The sequence below is a fragment of the Falco punctatus genome, assembly GCF_963210335.1.
Source record: "Falco punctatus genome assembly, chromosome: 1".
Taxonomy (NCBI): Eukaryota; Metazoa; Chordata; class Aves; order Falconiformes; family Falconidae; genus Falco; species Falco punctatus.
This window is the reverse complement of record NC_137580.1, coordinates 97016688-97038626: the sequence shown is the minus strand read 5'-3', so window position 1 is coordinate 97038626 and position 21939 is coordinate 97016688. Positions and strand designations below refer to the sequence as shown.

The 21939-nt window shown below is 50.9% G+C and overlaps 1 protein-coding gene across 1 annotated transcript; it reads left to right on the top strand.

Moving 5' to 3' along the window:
* Nucleotides 1-845: 845 nt before the first annotated feature.
* SCARB1 (scavenger receptor class B member 1) lies at nt 846-21311 on the top strand. The gene is made up of 12 exons (XM_080370257.1): nt 846-1074; nt 4932-5089; nt 6816-6957; nt 7392-7595; nt 8002-8097; nt 8687-8799; nt 10744-10910; nt 11571-11689; nt 13360-13433; nt 14320-14371; nt 14848-14994; nt 20792-21311. Exons 1-12 carry the CDS (start codon nt 955-957, stop codon nt 20912-20914), a joined length of 1515 nt encoding a protein of 504 aa, XP_080226383.1. The 5' UTR covers nt 846-954; the 3' UTR covers nt 20915-21311.
* The last annotated feature ends 628 nt before the right edge of the window (nt 21312-21939 follow it).

The window sequence follows — 21939 nt, the reverse complement described above, 5'->3', positions numbered from 1 at the left end:
TCCCCTGCTGAGACCTGGCTGGTATTGAACAGAGACACGTGCTCTGGCCATTAAACAGAGGTAGCTATCAAGGTAAAAATGTCTAGAAGGAAAAAAAAAAAAAAAGACACAATTAAGTGCAAAGATACAAATGCAGGTGTCCCACCAAGGTGCAGGTCATGGCAAGAGCCAGGGGCTGGGCTTTGCCCGGCTGTGAGCTTGTGCCTGCCTGGAGGGTGGCGTTAGGCAGGTGGGTGCCTCCGGTTTCCAGACACTTTAGCTCAGATCAATTCATATTTTGGACAAAGGGAAGATGTGTAGAATTATTTTAAAATAGGCTGTCCCAAGCTGGACTCTTCCCTTTGTTCTTTATTTTCTGCTGACTTCTAGATGCTTTTAGAGATGAGCGGCAAGCAAGCTTTCATCCAGCACTGCTCCAAGTGCACAAGATGGACCAAAGACCTGATTCCTTGGGGAAAACCGAGGCGGGTGAAGGGGTGGTGGACATTTTCTCCTCGGGGAGAGCCAGAGGTTGAGCCTTGAGTCACCGGCTGGCTGCCGGGCAGTGCCCTTCAGCCGCTGTTCTCGCCCCTTTCCGAGACACCGACTCCCTGCTGTGACGGCAGGTGTTTGGCCGCGCTGCGGGGGGGCCCGGGGCCGTGTGTGTGTATACATACACCCCCACCCCGTATTTTTAAATTTATTTATATATTTTATCTATTTATATATATTAATGTAGTGGTTTATGTTCAGACACATGTATAGGGTTCTGTTGCCTAGAGGCTAGCGCGCCGCGCTGCTCCCCGCCCCAAGTGCGCTGGGTGGGCGGGGCGCATTGTCACGCCCCCGGCCCCGCCCACGCCCCCTTGGCCCCGCCCCGCTGCCTGCGCCGCGCCGGGCCGGGCCGCACCGGGCGGGGGGCACATAAAGCGGCGTTGGGGGCGGCGGGCCGTCTCTGCGCTGCCGTGCCGAGCCATGGCCGCGGCACGCCGCAGGCTGCCGCTGGGGCTGGGGCTGGCGGGGGCGGCCTGCGCCCTCCTGGGGGTCTGCCTGCTGCTGGTGGGGCCCCTCATCATCAACGACGAGGTCGTCAAGGTCAGCGGGGCCGGGGTGTGTGTGTTTGGGGCGGGGGGGCCGGAGCTGGGCGCTTGGCAGGGGGCTGGCGCGCATCCTGTGGCCGGTGCAAGGCGCAGCGGTGATGGTGGCGCAGAGCGGGCTGCGCTGCAGCTGGTGCATGGCCGGGGCCGCTGCGTGGGCACCTTCGCCTTGTGGAGCGTGGGGCAGGTGGGCGCCGAGGGGTCCCTGTGGCGGTGCCGCTGTTGCAGCTCTGAGCAGCCTCCGAAATCTCAGGGCGAGCAAATCCAGCCTTGGGATATTCCATCCTTGGTTACAGCAACAGTGTGGGGGCTGGATGGGCTCTGCTCCCTGAGGAGCCAGGGCGTTTTGCGTAGCTGGACTTGGCTCAGGGGATGGTGCTGGTGGTGCTGGGCTGGGCAATGCCCCAGCACCTGCCGTTCCTCCCATCCCTACTGCCCTGACCTGGAGCGCCAGCTGTTCCTTTCATAAATAGGTGTGCAGGCGACCGGGCTCGGACGTGTGCTGGTGAGAGGCTTTTCCAGCTGCACGTGGGGCAGATGGCATGCAGGAGCACTCTGAAGGAGCCTGGTGCGTGGAGCAACCACAGGACTTCCTCTCCTCCTAGACAGAGAACCTAACGGGTTGCTTCTTTGAAGACCTGTCTTATATGCAAGAGTGGTCCCGAGGCCGAAGGGGCATTTGTCCCCATGGTTAAAATGTGGGGCTATGGGTGGAATTGTGAGCCTGTTCGGTAACTCCTGCGCAATCTTGGGAGCAAGTGCTCCTCTCCTCACTGTCGGGATATCAGTTATCCTGCGGGTTAACCCGTTGGCTCATTCCCACCTTTAGCCAAACGCTTTTCTCCCTGCCCAAAAGAGACATGCTCCCTGCCTTGGCGTTTCTCCAAGCTTGCACCTACCCCAGGTCAAGTACCTGGAAATTGTGCTTCTGGGGAAAGAGGTGAATAAACACCCTGTGGCCAACGGCTGCGGTTACATGTGCTCAGAGTCTCTGCTGAAAACGGACTTCCCTGTAAATGTGCCCGCTGGAAGTGCTGCTGGCTGGGCAAAGCCAGACAGTCCTGTGGCTTAAGCAGTAAAATTTGATCTTTGTTCAGTTTCGTGGACATCAGGAGCTGGTAGCTGCAAATAAAAGGCTGAACGGCCACTGCAGAACAGGAGTGATATTTTTGGTGCAAAAACCTTTCTGCCCTCTTTTTAGCTAATCCTGATTCTTTCTACCTGATTAGTTAAATCCTAGTAATTTGCAATGAGAACAGAAGCTGAGGAAAAGACCAACCCTTGTTTCTCCTCCCTTCATCTCAAGCCCTTGGTCTCCACTATCTTCAGCATGACCCAAAATGGTCCTGAGCTCTTATGAGGCTTAACATGAAATTGAAAAAATGACTGATGAGGTCTAGGGTGATGAGAAATATCCAGTGCCTTACTGAAACTGCTGAGTTGGTCCTGAGCATGGTGTGGGAAAGAGGAGCTGGGCTTTGAAGGACTGGGCTTGGGTGGGTGAAGGCTGGTTTGTCCATCCTGGCTTCCTGAGCTCGGTCAAGATGGTGCATCCATCATGACTGATGGAAAAGTACTTAGTTGCAAGCAGGTGGTAGTTTTGAAGGTATCTTTGAGTAAAGCATGCAGGGGAACACAGTAGAAACAGGGAACTTGGAGCCCATCTCTTGCCCCATTTGCAGAAGCTGGATCTGCGTTGGCAGCTTTGCTGCCTGCAGCGTTGGCCCTGCAAAACCTGGGGCTGCGGCTGTTTTGGAAGCACTTGGAGTGCCGCTGACCTGCCTAGGAGATGTACTTTAACACAGTGAGACTGCATCTGCCTCTTAACATTTCTGTTCCACCTGGGAGCTCTTGTGCTGTCCTGCCTGAAAGCTGGGAGAGGACTGACAGGGCTACCTGTGGTGCTTCAGTGGGGTGGTGGAAGGGCTGTGGTCCGACGCTGGGGTTGTGCTTGCACACAGCGTGGCTGCTCCTCTCAAGCTGAAGAGGAAACCTCAACTCTTGGTTTTACCCAGCAGGGTGGCTGGAGCCTCACTTCTGGAGAAGCAGGATTTGGGCACTGTTGGTGGAGCTGCTGCTCTTCTGGTCCTGTCTGGAGGAGGTGGGCAGTAGCCAGTTCCTCCTTTCAGTTCCTCAGGGTCAGGGATCAGCCTGGTCAGGAGGGATCAAAGATCTCTGTGACCCTTTGTCACCAGTCTAAGTGAAAAGTACTCTCTTTTTATTTCAGACACATGACCATGTTTGTTTAGACCTACAGGTAGCTTAATTCTGAGGGTATCCTGTTAAGTAGATCTTAGCAGCAGATCTGTGGAGGACCTTGAGCTGCTGTGCCCAGATGGGAGAGGGCTGAGCTGAGAAAGGCATCAGGGAGCTGGGGTGCATCTCCATCTGACCCGGGTATGGGTTATATAAATCAATGTGTATGCAACGAGGGATCAAGAGAGTGCAAGACGGAATAAGCAAGTAAAGGAAAACAGATGTTGCTGTTCGTACTCTATCGGACATTGGGAGTAAGGATTATAAAGTAAGCTAAATCAAAACTTGTCCTGTCACTGCTTCTTAGCCATGAAATCCTTGAGGCCAGCGGGATGGAGGCTCTCGGCCAGCAGCATGTGGGCATTGACATGAAGGTGGGAAGGGTTTGTAGGTGGGTTACACTGCATCGCGGAGATGTCTGCTCAGGGGTAGGGCTTGGAGGATCTGGGCTCAGATGAGCCACCACTTGCCCTGTTGCTTGTGGGTAGCACAGCCTCACGATGAAGTGGCCAAAGAAAGATGGGATGTTGCAGGGAAGCTTCTGCTGGCTTTCCTTCTCAATCCCCTGTGGCAGCAAATATGTGCACAGTCAGAGCGAGCTGCTCCAGGGCAGGAGAGCTGTTGTGGGGCTGCCAAGCTGCAACAGGAGAATGCTCACGTGCCTTCACCAATTAGTGGATCAAACCTGCTTCCATAAGCTGGCAGGGTTACTTAACCATGGCAAGGGCTTGTGCTTGCAGAAGCAAAGATTATGGTGGAACACACCCAAAAGAAAAGCTCAAGAAGGAACAGGCTCATGTCTGTAAGGCAGCCCCCAGAAGGCAGGGAGGGAGTGGAGACAGATGTGCCCAGATGCTGGCTCCTGGGTTGGGGAGCTGATGAGGGCTGAAGTCATGTTTGGGCTCCTGCAGGCATTTCCCAGCAAACAGGACAGTGATATGGAAACCAGGATTGTGCATTGCCTGTGACATGCCTTGCGACCAGCTACAGGTCACTGCAGGATGGCAGCTGGGAGGAAGCCAGGGTATCCTGCACGGTGCTGTCAGGACACAGCTGGATCGCCATCCCAGTTTTCCATCTGCTTTTTGGGAATCTAGTGGGCCCTCCCTGCTGGTACCCATGCAGTTGCCACCTCTCCCAGCCCTTGTCTGCTTCTGGCTGTGTGGAGCTGCCAAAGCCGGCAGATGAGCTGAGGCCTTTGGGATGGGGTGACTTCTGTCAGGCGAGTCAAATGTGCAGAGCTGTGAATAATTCAGCGCTGGCTTGTCTAGCACAGAGCGAGCCTCCAGCGCATCAAAATAGCTCCAAAATCCTGTGGGTAGGATCTGGAAAGTTGAGTCTGAATAAATAAGCCTACAGGCATCCTGTGGCGTGAACTTGATGCTGCTGCATACAGAAGAGTTCCACGTTTGGGTCTGGCTCGGTTTCAGTCTGCATAACGTGCCTGGATCCTCTGGAGAGCCCCTTCTGGAGCTGCCGCCTTCAGCTGGACCTGACGTGGAGCTGAGGGTGGATATGCTCAGCCACTGAGCACAAGAGTTGTGTCTTCTTACTTTTTTTGGTTTTTCCCCCCCCTCATATTTTTTTTTCTCCTTGCAGAATGTCAGGATCGACCCCAGCAGCATCTCTTTCAGCATGTGGAAAGACATTCCTGTTCCTTTCTACATGTCGGTGCACTTCTTTGAAGTGCTGAACCCCAAGGAGGTCCTCCTGGGAATGAAGCCGGTGCTGAACCAGCGTGGACCTTACGTTTACAGGTCAGCTACCACTTGTGGTCCAGCTGGGCACGAGCCTGGCCACTGTGCTGCCTGCCCAGCTCCTGGCTGATCCTCTGGCAGGAGGGCATGGCATTAATGTGCTTGGTGTGAGTCCAGTGGCATAGGATTTTAAGTGACCCAAACGTGCTCTAATTGCTCTGTCCTTGCTAAAGCTGCAAGCAGGACCTCTGGGCACTGGGGTGATAGGGCTGGTCTGTGCTTTGCTGAGTTGTGGAGCTCAGTCCTATGCTCCTGGCTTTGCCTGTTGTGCAGTCAGACCTGGGCTGATATGGTCCAAACATAGGTGTGAGGGGTGATGCAGTGGTGGTGGACGACACTCATCTTCAGACTGGACTTGTTTCATCTTCACTGTGCATCGAAGCATCCAGCTCTAGAGCTGGAGTCACCTCAGTATCAAACTTTATGGATTGGCCTTAGACCTCTTTATCTGATATGAGACCTACAATCTGCCTAACATGAATGCTCTGGTCATGAGAACCAGCACAGAGCGCTAAAATTTAGTCAGCTCCACTTGCAGCAGGGCTGGGTGTATTTGCCATGGCTGTGGATAGTGGTGGAAGCCCCAGATGCTTCTCTGGACCTGAAGCGTGAAGTGATGGTTCATGTTGAGTTGAGCACATGAACCCATGAATCGAGATATTCAACATATTATTGCCTACACATGTAGGCGAAGTTAGGTCAGCAGCCTAAGCTAGCTCATGTGGGAAGATTACTGGTTTAATCCAAAGCTGTTTGAGTAGCACTCGGGGGAAACCTGGCAGTATGTACGTGTCCTCATTTCTTCTGGGCTTGTCAGGTCACACTATAAGACCATGTGGGTTCTGTATGTTGTGATGGCATCAGTTGCTTGGCTTGGGGAAAAGGCTTTACTTACTGTAAATAAGAATAAACAAAGGGGCAAAGCTTATTAGCGTCCCTATGTTCCCACTGAGCAAGATTAGTGCCCTTCCCTATTGTGGGCCATAAAATAGAGGCTCCACAGTAACGGACTTTGGTTTTGCTGGTGGGCTGAGCTTCAGCTCCCTGGGCAGTTTTAATAGGCTCGCGATGTTGGGGACAACCTCATGCCACTGTGGAGCATCGTAGCCTCAGTGAGCCTGGGTGGCCGTGTGGCACAGGCGAAGGGGCGTGATGCTGGGTGGTGTGCGGGTGATGGCGTGGCCACAAGCCCTGCAGAGCAGGAGAGTCACGATGCTGCACACGGGGGCAGGCTGCCCTGAATCTGGGAGCAGTCAGGGAGCTCCGGGGCAGATCAGTGTGGGCTTGTTAGTGGGTCTTGTGGCATCTTGTTGGGTCCTCTTCTGTTTTGCAAGTTGTTCTGGTGTAGATCTGCCTGTCTGGGTGTCTCTCTGGTAGGGCTGGGCTTTTCAAGGGCTGTAGGTGAAGCGACAGGAGATTTATGTTTTTGTCTCCAACTGCTTGTCAGGTGGGGTTTGAGATGGGAGGAAACTTGGCGTGGTGCCTTGCTCCCAGGCTGCCATCTCCTCCTGCTACACCCTAACCCTGCTCAGGGTGCGAGGGTGACACTGCCTGCTCCCTGGCACGCTGCCTCCCCTGCTGTCCCTTCACTTCTTGCTGGGGTTTGGTCTCTTTCCTCTGCTCTTCTGAAGCAAGCCCAGGCCTGTGCAGCCCATCCTGGCTCTACAGGTGCTGCAGGGACACTGCGTGGGGGAAGGTTCCCATGATCTCTCCCATCTCTTTGCAGAGAGTTCAGGTATAAAACAAATATCACATTCCATGACAATGACACCGTCTCCTACCTGGAGTACCGGAAACTCTTCTTCCAGCCGGACTTGTCCAATGGCACCGAAGATGAGTACATCGTTGTGCCAAACATTTTGATGATGGTAAGAACTTGCTTCCTGGGTGGGTACCGACTTCTGAGCTTGTGAGGGCAGCGATGATGCCCAATGCTGACTCAAAGGTTACTTTCTTGAAGGGCTTAAGGCTAATCAAACAATGAGGTGGTTAAGATTATAAAATGCAGTTTTCTGCTTTCTGGGTATTGGTTATCATGTTGGGCTGTTACCCATCCAAAACCAGAGCGTGCAGAAGGGCTGGCAAAGCATCTGGGCTTAAGTCTGCATCCTCTGGGGAAATGAAGCCTGTGAGCCCTCAACAGCTTTCTTCCCAAACTGGGAATAAGTGGTGAGCCTCAGTTTGTCCAAAGGATTTTCTCTATGGGTTGGTGCAGCAGAAGGACCCTGCTAAGCACCAAAGATGCGTTTCTTCCTCTTTGGTAAAGATGGTACTCTCATCTCAGAGGTTTGTTTTTTCCCAGGGAGCAGCTGTAATGATGGAAAACCTGCCAAATTTTGTGAAGCTTCTTCTCAGTGGAGCCCTGGCTGGCCTGAAACAGGAGGCATTCATGAACCGGACGGTGGGGGAGATAATGTGGGGGTATGAAGACCCTCTAATAGACACAATAAATATGTTTGTTCCTGGCCTAATCCCTTTCAAGGGGAAATTTGGCTTATTTATGGAGGTGAGTAGACTGTTGGTCAGGAACACTAAAATCACAGCAATATTGGTCTTGGGCATAGCCCAGACACTCAGTCCACTCACAAACTGTTTGGAGCAGCCATGTGTAGCTGGTGGTGGTTGTGTAAAGCTGCCTTAATTCTCTCCTTAGGCAGCCAGACACTCAGTCCACTCACAAACTGTTTGGAGCAGCCATGTGTAGCTGGTGGTGGTTGTGTAAAGCTGCCTTAATTCTCTCCTTAGGCAGAAATGCATCTGTTGGAAGCTGTCACTGGCAACTGAAATAAGTAAAAGTTCAGTAGCTTACAGTATGTGAAGCACCCCTAGAGCTGACAAAGCATGCAAAGTCATTAAGATATTGCAGTCTTGCTGTGTATAATGGGTTAAGAATTCATTTCTTCTCTCTGCAGCTTAACAACTCCAATTCAGGGCTGTTCACAGTGAACACAGGCATGAAGAACATCAGTAGAGTTCACATGGTGGATTCATGGAACGGACTAAAGAAGGTAGGTTTAGGCAGCAGACATCTCATACGGGGGCAACATTTGATCTGAAGCAGAAGAAACTGAAAGCTGTGTGCCGTTGGTATCTCTGGGTCATAGGTTTGAAGGCAGGTTTCTATGGGGCTTCAACTGCTGCAGCTTCTGTTCGGGCACACTGCTGGAAGGCAGCCATGTGTCGTGAAGCATTGTGTCCAGCTCACTGTTGGTGGCATTGGACCCCCTGAAATGCTGTTGGAGCTGATTGCTTCTAAGGGTTGAAGTCCCTGGTTCCTGTGGCCTGTGTTTAAGTCGTTACTTTAAATACGCTCGTTAAAGGTGTGCTTGTTCTTCCCTTGTGGAATTCCACTCCTGACGAAAATCAGCAAAGTCTACAGATCAGCCACTGTGGGAGCACTTGGGACAGGCAGATTTTGTCCTGATTTTCCATTAACTGGGTAGGTGCCTGAATGGCAAGGATCTTGGCTGTCTAAGTGTTGCTATCTCAAGCTGCTGTGGAAGCAGCGTAGAGCAGTGGGTGTCCCACGCAGGGGTGGGAGCCAACTCCCCATCAAGCTCCTTGTTCTGATCTCTTCCCTCCACACCTGTCCCATAGGTGAACTACTGGCGGAGCAGCGAGTGCAACATGATCAATGGGACCGCAGGGGAGATGTGGCCACCGTTCATGTCCCCGACGTCACTGGAGTTCTACAGCCCTGATGCCTGCAGGTGAGGCCACAGCTGCCGACTTGTCCCTGTGCAGGTGGCAGGAGTTGCAGTGCTCACCCTGTGCATGCAGAGTACCTAGGCAGAGGGCTGGGGACTTGCTTCTGTAGGTAAAGTTCAGCTGCAGTCGAGTGTTGCAGTATCTGAACTTTGCAAGCAGTGTCGTTGTTTAATTAGCAGCATCTTGTGGTGTTCATAAATACCTTCCAAATCACTGGTGAAGTCTAATTTGCCCGTGTTGAATCAGTCGAAGATAACCAGACTAGATAAGATGTGGGAGGCAAGAGGGAGAAGTGAGAGTTGTCATAAGAAAACGCAGCTATAACTATTTGTGGAACTATTTCAGCTGACTAAATGCTTGCAGAAGTGATGCCAGATGGGGCTTGTGCCACTGTCTCCAGGCTGCCGCTTTTTTTTTTGGTTTTTCATTTTGCTGCCTAGTTCAGGCACTGTGGTGCATGTCTGTGCCTTATAAGACACACTGGCCTGAGCCGATCACACAGGGGTTAAAGTACCCTGCAGAGCCTGCCTGTGTGGAAACTCCCTGAGGCTGGAAGGAGGGGAGGAGGCCAGGAGGCAGGCAGTGGCATGAAACCCTGTCCCCAGCTTGGGGAAGATAATACTAGTTCAGGTTTTGCAGATAGTGCTGCAAAACAAGCAAGTGCTCCCGTTGAATAGAGAACAATGACCTCTTCAGTGAGCAAGCAAAGTCAGCTGAGCCAAGGATTAGTGCGGGAATTCCTCTACGAAAGGGACATCAGCACAAACCAAAATGACCTGGAGCCAAGAACTTGCAGGGAAGTTTACCAGTAATCGAAGTTTAAATGCACAATACCTGTTTCTGTAAAATTACCAAAATCTTCTAGGGAGCAGAGCATGTTTCCAGACAAGTTATTAAGTGAAGTGGAGGAAACCAAGCTTGGTTTCTTGTTATCGCAGGAGGTTCCCCCTGGACAGTGCTGTGAGGGAAGTGGCTCTGCCTCTTCACCAGGTGGTGCTCTGTCTTCTCCCCAGATCTCTGTCTCAGCCTCTCTGCTTGCCTGGCTGGCTAGGAAGGAGCCACAAATGTCAGCTGATTGACTAAAAGCATATCTGCCTTGCTGCAGGGTGTGCAGGGCTCATCTTCTATGCTGTTTGCACATTAAGTGCAGCTGATGCTGAGATGCAACTACCTGGATGTCCCTGTGAGCTAGGCAAGGCTTTATCCTGCTGATGTGCTGCAGCAGCCTCTGCCTTCTTGCTGGAAGGTGAGCACAGCCAAGAGGCATGTACGTAACTGCTGAACATGCCCTGAATCCCCCATCCTTGGTCCTGGTATCAGAAGGCAGCTGTAGGTATAAGCATCCCCTGGGCCTGCCCAAGCTGTGAGTATTCCTGCACACCTCGCTCGAGTGTGAAGGGAGCAAACTTCCCTCCTGGAAACTTGCATCTCTCCTGGCCAGCTGGTAGCAATAATGCAGCATAACATCACTAGCTTGTTGTATCAAGAAAAAAAAATCTTACTGCATAATGTAGTAAAATTTTCCATTCCCCTGACAGCCTGTAATGCTAGAATTGTGCTGCAAAAGAGATTTAGCCAGTGTCTATCCGCTGCAATGGAGCACCTCGGAGGCAAGGCTTGCACAAAGAGAGTATTATCTCTTGGAGAGCAGCCCTGGGGATTACTACATGCCTTTAAACAAATCTCATCTAGATACTGCAAACACACTTATAAGCCTGTGGTTTCTCTCCATAACTAGCCCTGACCAACTCTATCTGTGCTTAAAACATGGAGAACAAATGGCTTAAATACTCATTCCTCATCCAAAGCACTGCTCTGAGTGTTTATCTTGATCTCAAAGTCTAAGTTACGTTGCAACTGCATCTTATCCAGCAAAGATAAGAACCCAGTTCTGGGCTGGGAACCTGTTGGCTAATCCTGATCCTTCTCCACTGAAACCTTTCCAGATCCATGACACTGGTGTATGAGCGCTCTGGGCAGTTCAAAGGTGTGCCCACGTATCGCTTTGTGGCACCGAAAACTCTCTTTGCCAATGGCACGGACTATCCACCCAACGAAGGCTTCTGCCCCTGCATGCAGTCTGGCATCCAGAACGTCAGTACCTGTAGGCTCAGTAAGTCCTTTCCTCCTGGGCTGTCCTTGCTGTACCAATATTAAGCTGCAGGGATGTGATATGAGCTTGGATAGATGGAAAATTGGCGCTACTATCTGCCGGAGTGCTAAAAGATACCACTGGGATCCGCGTGCACGGCATTTTCACTTGCACTCCTGCAGGCATCTCAGCAAAGAGGGAAAATCCTTCTGCCCAAAGTCCTCTTGGTCCATGGCCCCATGGCGGCCTGGTGCTGGTGGGAATGTCCAAGGATATGGTGGGGAGCATTGTGTTCCCTGGGCTGGGGAGGGAGTGGGCAGGGGAGCAAGGGTGGGAAGAAGCAGGGCGTGTAACTGCCAAATTAAATGTTAACTTTGGACGCTGAGTGCAGGTCACGCAGGAATGAGAAATTCGGACTTGGTTTCCTAACCTGTGACTGGGTACAATGAGTCAGTGTGGCGCTGTGTGGTGTGTGGGAGCAGAGGGTGGCTTGGACACTGGATCTCCCCCTTCCCCAAGCCATGGAATAAGCTGCAGGGAGGGAAGGGAAGGAGTTTTCTGGCTGAGAGGAGAATAGTATAAAAGCCTGTTCAGAACAAGGGCTGCAAAAGGCTTTAAAAACCTCCACAAGAAGTCTCTGATGGGTTTGGATGACCTGAAGGTGTCTTTGTTCTCATCCAGATGCACCGATATTCATTTCCCATCCTCACTTCTACAATGCCGACCCAGCCCTGGTGGATGCTGTCGAAGGGCTGCAGCCCAGCAAGGAACAGCACGCACTCTTCCTGGACGTGCACCCGGTGAGTGGGACCTGCCGGGATCCTCACCCTGGGGCTGCGGCCACTGTCCGGGAGCCTGTTGCCGGCCGCCTGGCTCTGCTCTCATGGCACTGCTTTGAGCAGGTTTCCATAGTGCAAAGACTGGTGAGGACAGGTGCAGATAAATGTCTGTGGCTCAGTGCAGATAAAAATGTCAAAGCTATAAACTAATAGAATAATTATCTGGCTTCTGGAGAATTGCAGAACTAATTACAAGCATTGCTTTGATAAGCACAGTCAAATTCTTTCCACTGACTCAGGTCTATAACATCAGGAGGGGTGTCTAGCAGTGGCTCAGTTACGCCCCAAGTCTGCAAACGTGTATTGCCATGAGACCTGACTGGCAAAGCCTGAAGACCGTGCCGTAGCTGAAGCTGTTGCCACCATTTTTGGGCCAGCTTCTTCCAATCTCTCAACCTGCCCATCTAGTTGGCTGCTTTTGCGCTGGGCTGCTGCTGCATTACGCTTCTTGCATGCCTGTAGCGTAAGGGGGAAGTTACCACTCCAGTGGTGATGAGTTGGGGTGTCCTGAGCCGTTGTCCCAGCTGCTGGTGGGGAGGGGACTTTGGGATCTTCCACCCATGGCCTTTGTTGCATGTGGTCAGATCTTCCAAATGCTCAGTGATGTTTGCTTAGGCAAGAAACCAATCCCCATCTTGAGGTGAGGTAACCTGTGCTTCTTATCTGGGCATTGGGCTCTGTTTGCTTTTCTTACCACAGTTATAGAAATCTAATTAAATTTATTACAGTATCAATTATCTACTGATAACGGTACAATTAACTGTATTCTCATGTAGCTCCAGCCTGCTGATTACAAACAAGGGCAATCCAACAAAAATTCTCTGTCCTTAAAGTGTTGCAAAACTGCAGTGTCATGAGAAACCAATGCCTTAATGGGTGTAAACAAGACCAGCTTTGAAGTGTGCTGTAGGCATGGTCTCAGGGTGCTGCTGGGCAGTGGTGTCTGTTGGTTCCAAGTCATGAGAACTGTTTTGTCCTTTGCTGTGTGTGTGAATTTTTGCACTGAGGGGTTTCCATCCTGCTGTGGGTAGGATGAACAGCAGAAAGGGCTTATCAGGCTTCAGAAGACACTGAAGTTGCCATTCAAACAGCCTGCCTAGCAGGTCACTTAGAGGTTGCATATGCTACTTGGTGATTTGAACTTGCTTACATTCAGTCCTACAAGCCCTGAGTCACACATCACCTCCCTGGTTCTGCTGTCTGCCTGCTGAGCATGTTGCTTCCTGCAGCAGCCGTGTCTGTTCAGGTTAGCCTTGTGCCTTCAGGCTACCCCAGGGGTGGTGCTCCCTTCTGGATGCTGCTGTGTGGGAGTCTCGCTGGCCGGTGAGCGTTAAAGTAAAGGAGATGGGCTGCAAACTGCTGTGGGGACAGTGTTGTCCCTACATGTCAGTCATTCCCAGAGCCTGGGGACTGGTGCCTGGTTGACTGATGGCTTGTACTTTAGTGGAAACCCCAGCCACGCTCCTGGTCTTGTGGTGGTGACTGCAGTGGATCCCTGGGTGATCCAATCCATTGCTCTGGAAGATGGCACCCAAGACAGCTATGATGGAAAGCAAAGGGTTGTTTTTCTGCAAAGCTCTCCATGCAAATGTTGGCTTTACTAATGAACTGCTTGGTCTTTTCCCATGCAGATGACGGGCATCCCCATGAATTGCTCCATCAAGCTCCAGCTGAACCTGTACATAAAGCAGGTGTCTGGTATACTGTAAGTAGACACCTTTTAGAAATGTCCATCTCCCTCCCTTAAGCAGGGAGTGCTGCTGGTGCTGGGGTCGCTGCAGAGGTTACTCTCCCCAAAGATGAAGTAGCTTTAAGGTTACCAGTTGTCGTGGTTGCAGAAGCCAGCTGGCTGGTGTGGCGCAGTCAGTTATACCAGTGACCCTAAACTGCCATCCCTTAGCAGTGCAGCGTGCGGCTGGCTGTTCGCTCGGCTCCTGCAGCATCCCTGCAGGATTCCTGCACCTGAGTGGACAGCCGATGGACAGACTGCTGCTCCTGTTGTCTGCTTGGAAGGTGTCACATCCAACATGAAGAGGCAAAACACACTCAGCCTACAGGGTTGATGGTTGAAGCCTTTGTCTGAAAAGATTTTTCAGCTCTATGAAAGCAAACTGAAAGGCTCTGTAACAAAGGTGTGTGGTACCAGATGTTAAATACCTGCCAGGGTGGGAGTGTGCTCTTGCTGCTTTGGCTGACTGCACTGCATACACCAGCAGACAGCCCCGATGCTGTGAACTTGGCCGCACCACCCCCTGGTACTGTGCAGGTGACTGGGACATCTTGGAGCTGTGTGTTTACCATTGCAGTCAGTGTCCCTGGTTTGGGATGGCACTTCTTTCTGTCATCAGGCAGTTGGGCACAAATGGAAGCATGAGCTCTGCTTTTACATGAAAAACCCAAGTCAGACCTGGTCCCTCGAGAGGGAGCAGCGTACTGAAGCAGCAGGAGTAGCTGCTTCCTTGTGCTGGTCTCCTGGCTACTATCAGTCTGTCAGACCTGTCCCTTTAGGAAGAATTACGGCACTAATTGTGGCCTGATCAACCAGAAATCTAAATGTGTATTTATTTATTTATTTATTTTCCCCCCTCTAGTCAAACAGGGAAGATTAAGCCGGTGGTCCTGCCGCTGCTGTGGTTTTCAGAGGTGAGCTGCCTTCCTCAACCTGATTCCGCAGAGCCTTTCCTGCAGGAGGGGGGAACTGCATCCCCATCATCCAGTGCTGGGGAAACTCCGCTTTGGATAAAGCTTTAAGCCAGACAGACTAATTAAGCACCAACAGAAGGCTTTGCAGTACTTGGCTGTGTCGTTAATCCCTCTGAGCTGAACAAACCCTGCACTATACTTGGTAAACCTCTGGCTCTGTCCTAGATGTGGGGTTAAATAGGGCCCAGAACAGAACTGCCAGCATCCGCATGCTAATGTGGGCCAGGGAATGCGGTCTCCAGCTGTGTGTGTGTCCTGACTCCAAGTATTTAGTAAAAGCTTCTAGCCTGACTGAATTTTGCATAAATTCCCTAAGCTATGCTGGGAGGAGCTGGTGGGAGAGGAGTTGCACAGCTGATCTGTCTCAGCCCTGGATGGGAGGGAAATGCCACTGACAACCTTGCTTTTTTGAGCAGAGTGGTTCCATTGAAGGCTCAGTCCTAAACCAGTTTTACACCAACCTGGTGCTGCTCCCGTCCCTGATGGTCTACCTGCAGTATATCTTCCTTGGGCTGAGTGTCCCGCTCATTATCGCAGCAGCTGTACTTATGGCAACGGGTCAGGTAAGAACTTGCAGATTCTAGTGGGAAATGCTGTTAGTCAAATCAGTCTTAATCAGATGATGTCGATCGGGCTGACAATCTAACACTCCTGAGGAAACATTGGCTGATGCCACGAGCAGCGTCCTAGTGGTGCCAGCATATAGCAGCAGGACTTCCTCAGCCATCTAGAAACTGGGCTGCAAATAGATAATATAAAAGCATTCCTGGCCTTGATGCACAGCAGTGATGGAAGAGGGTTCCTGTAGGAGGAGGTATTTCTCTGTTCATCCAGCTAATGCAAGAACTAGCTCATCAGCCCAGCCTCCACAGAAAGCAGCAGGTCTGTGCCATTGCGCAAATCTGTGCATCTCCGCAGAGTCCCGACAGTTTTCTAATCTGAACAGAGCCTTCTTGAGGGGCTGGAGCTACCTGAGCACAGCTTGTTCACAAATGAAATGTAGTTGCTGTGTTCTCACAGAAGGAGCACAAACACCGTGGCTGCTTCTCAACCTGGACCGGACTCTGTCTTTCCCTGAAACTCACTTGGTTTCTCTGCAAACTACTCCAAATAGCTCTGGAAGTTAAGCCTTTGTGGATCTGGGCTGACTGGGAAGCAAAGACCTTCGAAGCCTGCAGGGAGCTGGCAGCAGGGTAGAGGTTGGCCCACGGCGGGTGGGGGGTGGGGGGGTGAGGGTGCCTGGCTGGCACATCAGCCTGAGCTGAGCTGCGAGGACAGAATATAAAACCGCAAAAACGCTTGGTGGAAATCTGTGGCTCCAGCCCCAAAATATCCATCTGATAATGCTAAGCTCTCTAAAAGCTTAGCTCTTGAAGTAGAGATCTAGCTTCCTACCCTAACCTATATCAAAGCAAGTGTATTTGGTTTTACACTACAGTCAAATGGCATGAGCTAGCTCTAAAGCTGCAGAAGTGAAGAGGCTGCTTGTGGGGCTGAAGAGGCAATGCTCAGCGTGGGAGCAGGCTGGGGGGACAGCACATGCAAGGGGCTGCTTTTGCCCAGCCTCCTGTAATGGCCCTTACTGAAGCACTAATGCAAACCCACTCCAAATAGTGCCAGGGTTCTCAGAGTATCATGTAATTGGATTGTAACCAAGCCTACAACTGTTTAATTGACTTAAACGCATGATCTCAAATCCCCTTGTTCCTCCACACACTTTCCTGCAGGGTGGGAGCGATGCTGGGGCTGAGGGCTCGGAGCGGAGCCCATGTGTGTTCCTGGGACGGTTGGGTGTTGTGTGCTGAACCTCTCTGCTTCAGCAAGCGCGAGTGGTTGCTGGCAAACACAGTTTGCTCTGCTGCATAGCACCAGCGTAACTGAAAAACCTCTGTATTTGCTGGGCAGCTACTTCTAAGACCTTATGCAGCCTTGGGCTGGCATTTCCTCACCCTGCTTTGTGTAAGTCTTAATTCCTGGTATCAAAGAGCCTTAACCATGCCAGACAGGGTCAGGAAGAAAAGCTGGATTTTAAATTCGCTCAAGTCAACTGAATATCTACTTGTGAAATATCCCAAACCCAGACGTAAGCCAGCTGTATTTGGGTGCTCAGTCAAAAGTGTCATGCAGTGCTAGAGCTAAAAGTCAACTTCAGGAAGTGCCTGGCTACCTGGAAAGTGATTAGAAAGCCTCAGTGACCTTATAAATCTCTAAGGAAGCTGAGTAACACAACATGAAAGTCTCTCCCTAATGAAGAGATAAGAGCCTGTGAACTGGAAGACAGCAATTTGCAGCCAAGGTGTGTTCCTCATTTGATTGAAGTATTGCTGATCTAGTGATGATTGCTTAATCATGCACAGTCCTCCCTCTTGAAGTCACAGGTGAGGTCAGAGGGGACACGGAGCCTGGGCACTTTTTGCACCTTCATGTGTCTATCATCATGAAGGTCTCCCTGAACCCAGCTCCATCCTGGAATATCTTGGGTGCCTCTGGCTTCTGGAGGGGAGCAGTGTGCTGTAAACCCCGTCTAGATGAGGTACTGTGAAACACTTAAATCTTAGTCTAGTTTAAAGCGGAGCCAGTTTGAAATGAATCTGTTGGACCTGCAGTTCCAAAAAAATGCATAAATCTGTACACACGTAAAACATGCCCAGACGCAGCCTTGTAGCTCTCCTCTGCTAACATGGCCTAAAGCCTGTGTGGTGACACTTTTAAAAGGCAAACAGACCATTTTAAAACTGGCCTGACACTGACCAAAATCTTAAATAGGACTTAGTTTAACCTAAATTTTGAAATCTTCATTAATAACTAGATTCTAGTTAAACAGTGATTTTAAAAATCTCCTTCTAAAATTGGAACGCTTGTGGAATTCGTGTCCAAGTGCACCATAAACTAGCCTGATTGTCTTCTAGGAAAAATGCTCTTTATTTTGGAGTAGCAATAAAAAGAATTCAGACAGTAATAAGGCCAACCAGGCCACCTCTGCCAAAAAGCTGCCTCCAGTTAAGGGGACGGTGTTGCGGGAAGCCAGACTGTAGGTGGGTACCCAGTCAAGGTAACATGCTTTTCTCTCATCCTGATTTGATTAAACTTTGCTTAAAACCAATCAAACGGAAATGTTTACTGCCCACATCTACCAGACATGCCCTCTTAGCAAGCTTTGATATAATGATGTTGTCTCATGGCTTTATTCAGGGCAATTTAGATGTCTTAATACTCACGCTTAACCAGGCAGCAAGTACACGCTCTTATTGTTTCTCCTGGTTTACCTGATCTGCAGCCCTAATAATATCAGCAGGGATCAGCGTGAAAAGTAGGATTGGTGTGAGGAAACTGTTTTCTTGCTTGTTTCCCCCCACACCTCCAAGTGTGTTAAGATCCAGAGGTAAGTTTTTGAATGGGTAAAAACTCATGGGGATAACAGAGGTAGTCAACTGGTGGGCATCACTCCCCTCCTGCATGCAGGGAGCCTTGACAGAAAGGCTTTCAAGAGGGAATTTCTGATGTATAAAATATCTGGATTTGTATTACAGGATCACAAAATCACTGAGTCGTTGAGGTTGGAAGGGACCTCTGGAGGTCATCTAGTCCATCCTCCCTGCTCAAGCAGGGTCACCTAGAGCTGGGTTGCTCAGGACAGTCTCCAGATGTCTCTTAATATCTCCGAGGATGGAGATTCCCCCAACCTCTCTGGGCAACCTGTTCCAGTTTTTACAGTTTTCACAGTTTAAAAAAGAAAAAAAAAAAAAAAAAAAAAAAAGAAGAAACCCAAAAAGTGTTTCCTAATGTTCAGATGGAACCTCCTGTGTTTACATTTGTGCCCATGGGCTCTTGTCCTGTCCCCTGGACACCACTGAGAAGAGCCTGGCTCTGTATTTACACCCTGCCTCCAGATACATGTATACATTGGTAAAATCCCCCTGAGCCTTTTCTTCTCCAGGCTAAACAGTCCCAGCTCTCTTAGCCTTTGATCACATAAGAGATGCTGTAGTCCCTTAATCATTTTAGTGGCTCTTTGCTGGACTGTTTCATGTAGCTCCATCTCTCTTGTCCTGGGAAGCCCAGAACTGGACAGAGTACTCCACGTGTGGCCTCACCAGTGATGAGCAGAGGGGAAGGATCACCTCCCTCGACCTGTTGACGACACTCCTAATGCAGCCCAGGATAGTTAGCTGCCTTCACTACACAGGCATGCTGCTCACTCGTGTTCAACTTGGTGTCCACTGGCACCCTCAGGTCCTTTTCTGCCAAGCTGCTTAAGAGTTGGGTGGCCCCTGGTGTGTACTGGGGTATGGGGTTGTTCTTCCCCAGGTGCAAGACTTTGCACATCCTCTTGTTGAACCTCATGAGGTTCCCGTCAGCCCATTTCTCCAGCCTGTTGGGGTCCCTCTGAAGAGCAGCCTGACCCCCTGGTCTATCAGCCACTCCTCCCAGTTGTGTCATCAGCAAACTGACAGATCACTAATAAAGATGTTAAACAGGATCGGACCCAGTAATGACCCCTTGTGTATACCGCTAGTTACTGGCCTCCAACTGGATTTCATGCTATTTCTCATGACCCTCTGGGCCTGGCTGTTCAGCCAGTTTCCAACCCACCTCACTCTCTGCTCATCCAGCCCGTGTTTCGTGGCTCCTCTACAAGGTTCTTATGTGAGACAGTGTCAAAAGCCTTACCAAAGTGCAAGTACACAATATCCACTGCTCTCCCCTCATCTACCGAGTCAGCCATTGCATTGTAGAAGATTATTAGATTGGTCAAGCATGATTACCCCTTGGTGAAGCCGTGCTGACTACTCCTGGTGACTTTCATGTCTTTCATGTGCTTGGAAATGCTTCCTAGGGTTAGCAGCTCCATCACCTTCCCAAGGACCGGAGGGTGGCTGACTGCCCTGCAGTTCCCATGGTCTTCCTTCTTGAACGTCTTCAAGATAGGAGTGATGCTTGCTTTTCTCCAGTCTTTGGGCACTTCTCCCAGTTGCTAGGGTTGTTCAAAGATTATGGGGAGTAGCCTTGCTGTGATACTTGGCACTTGTGGGTACACCTCATCAGGGTCCATGGAGTTATGCATGTCTAGGTTGCTTAAATATTTTCTGACCTCATACTCTTCCACCAAGGGTACGTTTTCCTTGCTCCAGATTTTCCCCTGGTCTCTGGGGTCCCCTGCCTCATTCAGCAACAGGTCACGTGTTCCCTAGTCTTCCTTTTGTCACTTGTGTACTTACAGATGCTCTTGTCTCTGACATCTCTGGCCAGCTGCAGTTCCAGTTGGTCTTGCTTTCTGAACTTCATCCCTGCATGCTGAGTGTCCCTTATTTCTGCTAGGTTACCTGTCCCTGCTTCCACCTTCTGTATTCTTCCTTTTTGCATCTGAGTTTGGCCAGGAGCTCCTTGTTCATTCCCACAGGCCTGCTGGTATTTTTGCCTGACTAGGGATGGTTATTGGGGTGGACCACTCTTGAGCTTGGAGGAGATGATCCATGAATACCCACCAGCTTTTTTGCCCTATCTCCCCACACCTGAGCTCTGTAGTTATTTTTGATACTTTCCAGGTGGCCCTGGTGGTATCATTGGTGCACATGCAGCAGCAGCAATGGGTAACAGTCAAAGGGCTGGACGAGCCTTATGGTCCCTCCACAATGCCCCAGATCCAGGTCCCCAGCAAGCAGCAAATGTCTCTAGATGGCAAGTCAGGTGGGCAGATGGGTGCCTCTGTCACCAGCAGCAGGGAGTGACCCACTGCTGTCATGTACTGCTTCCTCCTGGGGGTCTTGTATGAATTAGGGTCAAGGGGCCCACAAGATCTGCTTGAAAGCATATCTGGCTCCTCTTCAACTTTGAAGGAGGTGAACCTATTTGGTGATTGTAAGCTCTGGTGGAGCAGGACCCTTTGTCGTGGTGCCAGAAGGTACCAGCTTCCATCCTTCACCTTCCCCAGAGGTTGCACTTACTGTTATGCTAGGGTTGGGTGCTGTCTGTATCTACTGCTGCTGGGGTCTGGGGGTCTTTAAGCTGTTGTGTCCCTGAGAGAAGACCCTCCCCATCTCTCTTTCATCTTCTCTGGTGCTGTGCAGCAAGCTGACTTTGTCCTGTAGCTCCTCTGCTGGGTGATGGAGCTCTCAGGTTGGGTGTTTGGGTGGTGTTACGTGTATCGGTGGGCAGGAATGGAAATAACTTTATTTTGTTAGAGGAGGAGATACAAAAATCTTCAATTTAAGAAGCCTACAGAAAAGGGTTCTTGGTCATGAGAAAATCCAGGAGGTTTGGGGGGGGTGTGTCCCAAGTGGGGATGTGGTGACAGATTAAGGTCTGGCCGTGGTGCCATCACTGAGTGCGCGGCTGTAACTGCTGTCCTCTCCTCTCCAGAGACCCGCTGCAGAGAAGAACCTGCGCCGCCCCGCCATGCAGAGCAAACCGCCCCCCTCCTCTGAGACAACGCCGCTCCTACATGACGCTGACACAATGAGCCAGGACGATGCCGAAGCCTGAGCCGCCAGCCCCAGCATGCTTCCCACCGGGACACATCCATGCTGGGGGCAAGACCTGCTTTGCGTCCCTAGAGGTCTCTGGAAGGCAAAGTCCTCCTGGGCAACTCAATGGGGACCCTGCACACCATGGCAAAGCCATGGGACAGGACTGCTGCACCGGCCCCCCACACTGGGGCATGGGACGCCTCGTCCAGACGCTCAAAACACAGCGTTGGAGAACACATGTCCCCAAGGGGCTGCTGGCCTTTGCCTCAGCCCCTCTCTCCCTGTGGGCCAGCAGGAGTGAAGATGGTTGCTGGCTGACCTGAGAAGTTACTTTGCAATTTAAAACTGCCAATTGCTAGGAATAAAAGGCACTTTAACAGGAGCCTTTAAAATAAATGAGGTTTGTATATGTAGCACTGATGGGACTTAGTGGTCTTTTTAAAAGCCACCGTTCATCTCACACAAATGGGGCTTGCAATCCTGAAGCCACTTACGGTTTTATTGCCACTTGATGTGACTGGACTAAACCGCAAATCAATTCTGGTTGCTGTTACTTCAGTGATGTCTCTTCCCAGGCTACCTGGAGCCTGCTGGGGTTGCTCCAGCCTTTGCATGAGTTGGAGAGTACAGTGGTGACTTTTTTAAAGTCCCGATTCAGTGCCATGACCTTGTGCTCCAGTGATTCCAGCCCACAGCCCTTTAACTTAAGTCTCTCCTTGCCTTAGGTGACAGTGTGAGATGAGCCTTGCCAAAAAACTCGGTGGTACATCTGACTTGTCACTCAACTCCTGACAGTTGTCCCTGCTGCCTGCTCAGCCATCCGGAGGCAGCTCTTCTGGCCGTGCACCAGCGGTGCTGGGAGGCCACCGCGTCCCTCCAGTCATGCTGCCTGCACGCAGGACAGGAGCGGGCAGAAGCTTGACCGTGTCCTTGAGTGTTAACAAAGATACTTGTGCTTTTGAGATGGAGGAAGCTATGTGTAATCAGGAAAGTAACAATGGCCTTAGTAGGTTTTGATGAAAATACTGCAAGTTTCTAGAA